We start from the raw sequence: 9,802 nt of genomic DNA, 5'->3' as shown, positions 1-9,802 counted from the left end.
TTAGTTTAGGTTTATTTTGTAAGTCCTAAATCATCATATATTATCATATATGCTCTTAACACGTATTTTAGGTAATATCAGATATCTCACATATAAATATATATTTAATAATTTAATTAATACTTGTATTACAATCATCTTCATGAAAGGGACTATGCACTCACTTGTTAAAGTGATGACTCATATTCGGGCAACAATTCGCTTCTAACAATTATCTTTTCCGTTGACAAAACCTAGTATTATTTTCACTAAATTTTAGTCTAATATTTACTGCGACTAATTATTAGTCTAGATTCATCATTAACTTAAAGTCTACATTCATGATCTATCAAGTAAGGAACAACCAGGAAGGTTCATATTGGAGGTAGGGTCCGTTTGGTATATGAAGTATACTGTTTGGAAATCCCACTTTAAACACCTCACTAAATCAAAATCTTGACATCATCCCCATAAGTAGATCAATCAGTATAACGACTTGGAATCACAGATAAATCTTGTTTATAGGTTCATAAGAACGTTAAGGAACTTAAACATAAGTTATACTTATAGTTTGGTAAGCATAACTCACTTACAAGGGGGTTTAGCGAGGAATCAGGCTCTGCGTGGGCAGAACTTCTAAGTCAAAATCTCTTCTCTTCAGGGCCTTCTATTGCTCCATGACTCGCTTTTAACACCTAGGAGGTGCTAGGGAAAGAAATAGAGGCATTGGGGGTTTTTGGGAGAGAATGGGTGAGAAAGATGTGAAGAATGGAGTGATTTGCACCTTTTATATATAGGTTGTAAATATGTCGAATGTGGAGCGTTCCCTAGCTGAACACTGACCGTTTGTTGGCCATGTGTCAACATCTGGTGGCAAGGTGTGGGTAGGAAGCTGTGGCTCAGATTTTTGACGTTGTTTATATCCACACGTAGGTAGCGATGTGATCTACAAATTTCGCTTAAAATCCGTCGGCTAATTTTGAATTTATTTTTAAATTTATATTTTAAAAGACTTAGATAGTTAAAGTCCGTTAAAAATTCATAACTTTGTCATCCGACGTCCGTTTTTTACTGTCTTTATACTATTGAGCTCCTATTAACAAGATCTTCAATTCTCATTTAGGTTGTATTGGCTAAAAATCGATCGATCTAAAATTCGATTTTTCGGCTGTATACTGCTATGCAAAATCTTAGAAAATTAATAATTTCCTCACACGAAGTTAGATTTTGGCGTTCTCTATATGTGCGCTCTCGTTTCAACGTATACTACGACTTTCTTTTAGATCACTAAGGCTAAAAGGTATTTTGTCAAAAATTTTCTATTTACGATACGCGGAGCCGTGCCGTTTTTGTCGCAAAACTTCTACGGGTCATAATTCTTCGTTATAAGTCGGATTTCAACATTTTTTATATGTACGGAATCCTTGTCACATATACTATACTTTAGTTAAGATTATTTATTCTAAATAATATTTTGTCAAAAATTCATTTTTAACTCTTATTGTTTCTAAATTGACTAGCCTAAATCTATCGACGTTACAATTTTCTCCCCTTTAGGATGATTACGTCCTAGAATCATCAACAAAACAGGGCTTGTATACTGACTTCATACATTATCTTTTCATCCTAGGTAATAATTGTAACTCTTATGTCATTTCAAATGAGTATTGTCACACCGTCGGCTGATGCGGGACATGCTGGGAGTGGGACTAAGTTCATGGATCACAGATAAAATGAATATATAGCACAAGTACAACGATAAACAAAACATCACTTGTATTCCATCATTAATTTTGAATACAAGGTTCTTATAGATAATAATAGCACAGTAGTTTCCTTAAACAGGTAGACAGATAACGAAAACTAAATGATCCAAAAAGTATTGCCTTTGTAAGTTTGAGGGTCAACACAAAGGTTGGTGAGAGTCACAAGTTTTATGAAATAATTATACTTTTAATGTGATCCAAAAAGTATTGCCTTTGTTGTAAGTAAAAAGTGTTTGGAAATGTTTGATAAAAATAGAAATCTAAACTGTGGTTTCTAGATATTGAAATCTAGTTTAACTTTATAGTGAAAAAGTTATACAGATAACAGATAAAGAAGCATACAAATATACATATAAAGTTATTTGTCAAGGTTTTACTTAACGGCCGCAGATACGGATAAACGGATGAATAACAAGTATATTTGATAAGAGTACAATAAAAGGGTATGATATTTGTTTAAACAGTTGATAAATATTAGGGTAGTGTACAAAAGCATATATAAGAGCCTAAGATACAAGTTCAATATATAAACTTATATATTTTTGTATGTGTATGAGGCATATTGAAACTACCAAGTTGATAACCGTCTATGCAGTCATAGCACATTTGTTGTCGGAATGTATATGCTATTTTTATTAGTTGTATTATTTTAACAACATAACATATGTAAATATTGATGTTCAAAACGATTTTGTTTACTTATAACGTATAAGTATTTAAATAAATATTTCACAAGCTAGAAATGTGTTTACACAAAATAATGATAATTCATATGTATTTTGTATGATAAATATTACTTAGTACGCATACTACCATGTACAGATGAGGATAAGACATGAAACACCGAAGGGCAGCACCATTTTAGCATTTAAGCCGTTCTGAAATCCAACAACGTTATGCGGGCTTTCAAACCAGATTCCCCATACCGTAAGTAGTAGAGTAATAAATAATTTGATTTCCTAGAAATTTTGATATATATTAATATTTGAACGTGATTTGGTATTATAATGATTCCTTGAATAATTTCATATGTTTTGCCTATTCAAAATTTATTTAAATGATGATTTATTTAAATAAATTTTCTTTAAAATTTTAATTTAAAATGATTTAATATTTTCCAAAAAAGGGGTAGGGTTTGAACATTTTATTTAATGTTTCATTAGGTTAGGACTGATTTTGAAAAGGAATTTCGGAATAGGGGGCATGGAATTAATTTTGTAAATGAGTTTGCATAGTAATCTCAAGTTTTGCATAGGAGGTAAACCCTCCTGTGCTCGTCGCTGTGTGTATCATCGAAGAAAAAAAATAATACGAATGGCTTTAAGATTTTTGATGATCGACGAAGGCACATTTGATCAAATAATCTTATGTTGATGGATGGAGTGGACTTATGGTGGAGGAAGCAATAGCAGGAGGTGGTGACGGCGGTGGTTTGGGGCTGCGACAGGGAGGCGATGGAGGTGGCCTACTAGAAACAGGGGTTTTAGAGACGGACGAATCCGTCGCTATTCCATCGCTAAATGTTGTTTGCGATGGATCAGCGACAGATTCACTCCATAGGTAATTAAGATGTGGCTAATGACTTAGCGAGGGTTTTAGCAACGGATTAGTTTTTCCTTGCGACAAATTTAGCGACAGAGTATCCGTCGCTAAATGTTACTCAATACATTTACCCAGGACGTTAGCGACAAAATTTGTTAAAGACATTCCGTCGCTGTACTGTCGCAAATTTCCATGATCATTTTTTTTCTCGTAGCTAATCCCTTGCAAAGTTCATATACTAAATTTTTTTTGTCCATCGCTGATCTGTCGCAACCTTTAGACATGATTTTTCCCCATAGCTAATCCCTCGAAAAATTCTTAAATTAATTTTGTTCTTTTTCCGTCGTTGATCCGTCTTTAGACATGATTTTTTTCTGTAGCTAATCCCTCACTAAATTCATGCATTATTATTATTTTTTTTGTCTAATCCGTCGCGAACTTGTAATATCATTTTTTTATTATGATTCTAAACGGAAAAAAAATACTCCAATCATCAAATTATTATACTAAAAAACATCAAATAATGATACAACCAAAAACAGCACAGAGAGTAGTAACAGATCCGATTGTTATAACATAAATGAAATCATGATGATCGTTTTAGATGTAAATAAACATGAAATTACAATTACGCCCTTCAGAAAGAAATGTTGTATGCTTACATTGCTCTATTCATTCCATAACTAGCAAAAGCAGAGGCGATAGGGGTATCTGGGTCTAATTGGGAACATGGCACCAAACCAATCACAACAGCAGATACATCTCTCTAAGGATTCTTCACCTGTAATATAAACAATATGAAAATTACAATTATACCCTTTAGAAAGAACAATCACAATCACTAGTGTTACCTCTTCGGCTGTGCTGGTTACTGCATCAAAACCATCATATGAGAAAAAACGGGAAATACCTGAAAATCAGAAACAAGTTTCATGTTGCCAAGGGTAAAATGGTAATTTAACACATGTGAAAAAAAATGAACATATTACCCGCCTGGAACTTTATATCCACCCATCGAGTCTTGAAACCTATGTGTCCACCAACTACTATGATGAAAAGCAAGGCTACAACGTTTATTGTTGTGATTATGCCTTGACCCAATGAACTCTAAAAGTATTCATTTTATTAGTATAATAAAATTTAAGAATAAGTCATTAACTGAAAGGACTAAAATACCTCTTTGATTCCAGTGCAAAGTAGTACAGTTATAATGAAGACTAAAACAGCAGCACAAGGATCAACTATAATTCCAAGAATGGTGGGTCGAGTTAAGAAAGCAGAAAGAAAAAGAAGGTGAAGTGCACCATATTTGTGGATATGCCACGGGCTACAGCTGCTCCACCAAGTGTGTATTCAAGAATCAGGGACCAACCAATCAACCAAGCAACATTGGAAGTTGAAGGGGATAGAATATTGATTTGCAGAAAGAAAATATGAATATATGAATAAGAGAATTCTTAAGAGAAATTACGAGATTACCCTTCTCCAACATATAAGTAAGAATAGTGATATGCACTCCCTGCAGATGGGCAACGACATGCGAGTTATGCATAACATAATGCTGAAAGTCCAGCTGCTATTCCGGCTATCAGGAATGATATTGTGATTGCAGGCCCTGTTTTCTCTTTAGCAACTGTTCCAACAAGAATGTAAACTCCAGCTCCAATTGTTTCTCCAAATCCTGATAAAATTGGTTTGACTTTTAGGTTAATTGATACCAATACATCCCAACATCATACATACATACATACATATATACATATATAACAAATTCATTGCATAACGACACTAAGAGAAACAACGTGTATTAATCAACAAAACATATATTTATATATATATATATATATATATATATATATATATATATGTATCGATTTTACTTAATGTAAACCCGAGAAGTGATCAATAATAGATAGACGATGAAAGGTGAAAAGTGATGATACGTAAGTTGATTGAAAGTTTACCAATGGCGATGAGATCAAAAAACAGAGAGACATTTGGCCAACTGAAAACCCTCAGCTCTAACGACACTTGCATCAACCAAGGGAATAAAAACTAATTCTATTTGTCTTTCTAAAATCATTAACGGAGGTTATTATCATGTTTCCTATAGAATCATTAGAGCATGTTTATCATAATCGTTCAATGGTTACATTACATTGATCAAAAGATGCATTGGCCAAAAAAGAAGAGGAAATAATACAAAATTACATACCTGCCTTGGAGAACTACTCAAGGGATGTCGTACTTATATATTGACACATTGATCTGTCAAGAAATGAATAATGATTAAAAAAAATAATAAAAGGAAACAACTACAAAATATATTTCACATGGAGATATGAAGATATGGAGATATTTTATAACACTAAATATATTTCCATGTAAAGTGTTACTTTTGCTTTAATTTTACTTTTAAATTGTGATCAAGAGAAAACATTTTTCGCAGATATCAACTACTTAATTTCACTCTAGAACACAGACTATAATTTTCAACTTGCTACAAAAATAGAGCTTCATCACTTGCTAAAACCCATTTTATATGCAATCATAATCATGGTTTTATGCTTTTTTGTATGTTATTTGAATTTAGATATAAGATGGTGTTTACGTAAGTCGCACATTGACACCATTGTATGTCTCATAAGGCTTTTCAACTGAAGAAAATTCAAAAGGAAATGTTTTCCTTTCATATATTTCACCAGGAACATCCAATTCACGAACTACATAAGAAAGGGTAACATTGTAAATTAATGATGAATAATGATGTTGAATTATCAATTATCAAGGAAAAAACAACATAAAAGTTGTCATTTCATCAATAACATGTAAAAGTTAGCCTCCAAACAGATGGACTTACCAACAGAGGTAAAGTCATAGAAGTTGCCTCTGTCAAAATAAATTTATACAAACAGAAATAAAATACTAAAATATTATTAATATTGATTTGCATGACAATTTCTCCTATAAATAAGTAGAAAACTCACCAATTTGACAAAGGAGTTCTATTTTAATGCCATTATGTTCGACCTTCTTCCCTTGCATTGGGTCTACAGATATCTGCAAAAAGGGTAAATAAGTAAATTCAACTTGTTTCGATCAGTAGCTAGCAAGTAAGAGGTTTATTATCCAACAAAATTACAAAACCATCAATAAATACCACTCCAGCAATGCATTCTTGACTTTGGAAAAGAGGCACCATTGATATCTGACCATTTTCCTTCTTCAAAGGAACCTGATGATGAATTAGTAGTAAAGAAGAATTATTATAGCAGGCCAAAGTATTGATATACTAAACAATAATCATCTATCTAGAATGAGAACAATAAGAATAGCTTACTTGTTTGTGAGTTTTCACATCATTAAATGTAACTGAAATATTACAAGAAGGCTTGAAAGCTCCTATATTAGTAAGTGGAGTGAAGTAAATTGCTATTTCCTGCAATGTTCTTGTAATATGCATTAACCTTACCAAGTATCCCCTGAAAGCTGCTTGTGCCTTAGTAGCAGCCTGTTCTAGCCTGATTAAATCATCATCATTTGCAACATTTAGTAAGTTGGCACTGGAGCTCTTCTCTAAGTGTGATTGTTCTCCATTTATGTTGCTGATGTGGCACACTGGTGTTGACATAACAGTAGAATCAACAGCAAGATCATTTGATTGTGTGTTGAGGGTAATGGAGGTCTTTTTGTCTAAACTAGCATCCTTCAAGAATAATAAGATACCATCATGTATATGTGTTTTACTAGTAACAGGTGTAACTGTAAACTGTAAATTAACACTTTTACTTACTTTTGAGATATTAGATTTTGATGACTCTTCCCAAAAAGAACAGTCTTCATCCACTTTCCAGGAGATTAGATTCCTTGAGTAATTCACGAGATTCATTGAATAATTTTCAACACATTGCTACTTGTTTTCAATTAGGTACATGCTATTAACTTCATCAATTGTCAAGATTATCAATTCAAAGCTAATCCTATCAATCTAACACAACACAATACAATGACCTAAACTTATGCATATCATCCACAAAGTTCAAAATTACCTCAAGGTTAATCAAATTTCTATAAACAAGAGCTTGAATGGGATGACCACCACTGTGATCCAGCTACCGCCAACAGAACCACCACCGCTATCTTATCGGGTGATCGACGTCGTTGTTGCCGCTAAGCAGTTGTACGGTCTGGAGTAGTTGTGAATCAACAAATCGAAAGGCATTGGCATGGAAGTAAGCTGTGAGTCAACGAGGAAGGGAGTCAAACCCAGAAGAAAGCCAACGAGGATGTGATTTCAGATCAGGTTTTCCTTTGAGAGGCTTCAAAGAGGGATGATACAGGTTGACTGTGGTGGAGGCGATTTCCTGGACAGAGTAGAGATTTGACGGTCATATAGGGATTTGGTAGAGATTTGGGAATAAATCGGTGGGAATGAAAATAAAACGAGGGAACGAGTAAAGGAAGAAAAGCCAGGAATGAAAAAAGGAAGGCGTAGATTTTCTGCAAGGGTTTAGCGAGGGCCAGGAAAAAAAGCCACTAATTTTTTGCAATCCGTCGTTATTCCCTCATTGAGAGGTTTTACTTTTCGACGGTTCAGCGAGGGACTGTTTTTTGTCGATAAAATCAAACCAATCTGTCGTTGATCCCTTGGTAATACATCTCTAAACTTCTATAATTATTTGGATTGAAATATTTATGCATTCCATCAGTGATTCCTCAGTAAACCGTCGCTAATTAGCTACAGATAAAATCTGTCCCTGATTCCGTCGCTGTAGGTTAGGTATCTAGTAGTGGCAGTTTGGTGCTGCTGCCTTCATTTCTTCATTCTGTTAGTAATTCCGACGTGTGGGGGGGTGGGAGGAGGTGGTGGGGTTCGTTTTTCAGTGTTATATCATCAAAGTAGTGGTGGTGGTGATGATTTATTGGTGGAGAAAGGGTGGTGCAGTGGAGGTTTGAAGGTGGCAGTGGGTGGCCGGTGGTGGTTGTTCTCTTGCTTTTTTTGGCTGAAACAGTAAGGGGAGGAGAGGGAATGTGTTGGTTGTTAAAACGTGCAAAACATCAGGTTCATTAATTTTATAAAGTCCAACTTGATTTATATTTTCATATTGGAATTCGAACACAAATTTAAACTTGATAAAGATTGATTCGATCAACATCAACCATGTTGAAACTCGATTGACAAAATATCTATTCATCTGCTATCCTCTTAGTTACTATATATGTAAAACAAGAAAACCAATAACTTGAAAGTTCTCTTTCTTGGTAGCCGTTGTTATGTTTTGCAATGATAGAACGTGTGGTGGGGTTGCGGGTTGAATCGCATTCTACTCTTCTTTGATTGGAGATTATAATAAGAAGGTTCAAATCATTCATCAGTCGGTTAAGAAGGTTCAATAGCTCTGTGTCCAAGACTCCGTTGTTCCGGTTTCAAGATAAAGAGGATTTCAATTCAGAGCGATCAGTACACGGGTTTCAAAAATACAATAGGGTGTGTTTGGTCGTGGAAATTGTTTTTATTTTCTTTAGAAAACGTTTTCAGCAAATAACATTGGATTTTCAGTTTTCAATAAAAAATATAGAGAATGCATTTGCTTAAAACTAGTGGAGTTTTCATTTTTTATTTTAGAAATTTAAAATACTTTCGAAAACTGTAAAAATCACTTTTCTAATCTATATATAATTTTGTAAACAGAAAATTTTCATTTTCATGGAAATATTTTGAAAATTGAATCAGCCCAACGCATATTCAAAGTTTTCATTCTCATTTTAAAATCCTCCAGGAAAATTTTGCTCAACCAAACACACTTTTATCTCTGGTTCAAGTATCTTCAACGATCACAACATAGGTTCTGGGTATATTCATTCTCTTATTCTATTCTTAATGGAGCATTATGCGAATAGGTGAAAATGGCAATAGAAACAATGGTAATTGTGGCGATTTTGATAGACCTGGTCTCATCCACATGCCAAGTCTAAGGCCTTCAATATTAATATATTGTTTCAAACACTTTATGTTATGGATTCCCCAGTACATTGAAAAATGGTTACCTTTGGGACATTTTTCTAAAAGATGGAAGTGTTGTAGATGCCCTACATCTCTAGGAGACATTATTTGAACAATATGTTTGGATTTGTCTGATTCTTATTAGCGTAGGCAATGTGGAAAGTTGACCGGCAGTACATATGCTCTATTGGATTGCATAATTATCTCCACCTGATTTTCCTCTCCATCACGTAATTTATTCCTAGACTTAATGGCTTTCCATATTGATGTAAACAATTTGCATATTTATTTTTCCTTTTATATTGTATCGATGTAATCACTTTTAAAAACAATAATAAAAAAATTCTATATGGTATCAGAGCGGGTCTCTGAACCGCTCGACAAACAAACCCTAGAACGGGCCACCCTACTCTGATCGATAGCCATGGAGTATGAACAATCATCCGGAAAGAAGATCGAAGAAAACCATGTTGACACCAATTCTCCATGCCACATTCACGATTCTGAATAC

General features: G+C 34.0%; 1 protein-coding gene across 11 annotated transcripts; it reads right to left on the bottom strand.

Annotated features, from left to right (window-relative positions):
• Positions 1-3,833: 3,833 nt before the first annotated feature.
• Positions 3,834-8,384, bottom strand: LOC111920750 (uncharacterized). 11 transcript variants are annotated; one of them, XM_052768280.1, is made up of 9 exons: positions 6,760-8,384; positions 6,628-6,678; positions 6,448-6,522; positions 6,275-6,347; positions 6,148-6,176; positions 5,503-5,555; positions 4,277-4,968; positions 4,139-4,197; positions 3,834-4,068 (listed from the first exon to the last, which is right to left on the bottom strand). In XM_052768280.1, the coding sequence occupies exons 1-6, from the start codon at positions 7,174-7,176 to the stop codon at positions 5,520-5,522; spliced, it is 681 nt and encodes a 226-aa protein (XP_052624240.1). In that variant the 5' UTR covers positions 7,177-8,384; the 3' UTR covers positions 3,834-4,068; positions 4,139-4,197; positions 4,277-4,968; positions 5,503-5,519. The 11 variants fall into 11 exon arrangements, with proteins under 11 accessions (XP_052624240.1, XP_052624235.1, XP_052624233.1 ...); XM_052768275.1 differs by adding an exon at positions 5,252-5,394 and having other exon boundaries at positions 6,628-8,379; XM_052768273.1 differs by having other exon boundaries at positions 4,277-4,394; positions 4,464-4,968; positions 6,628-8,378.
• Positions 8,385-9,802: the final 1,418 nt, after the last annotated feature.

This window comes from Lactuca sativa, chromosome 2 (assembly GCF_002870075.4).
Source record: "Lactuca sativa cultivar Salinas chromosome 2, Lsat_Salinas_v11, whole genome shotgun sequence".
Lineage (NCBI taxonomy): Eukaryota > Viridiplantae > Streptophyta > Magnoliopsida > Asterales > Asteraceae > Lactuca > Lactuca sativa.
The sequence above is the reverse complement of the archived record's forward strand: the minus strand, read 5'-3'. Positions and strand labels throughout refer to the sequence as shown.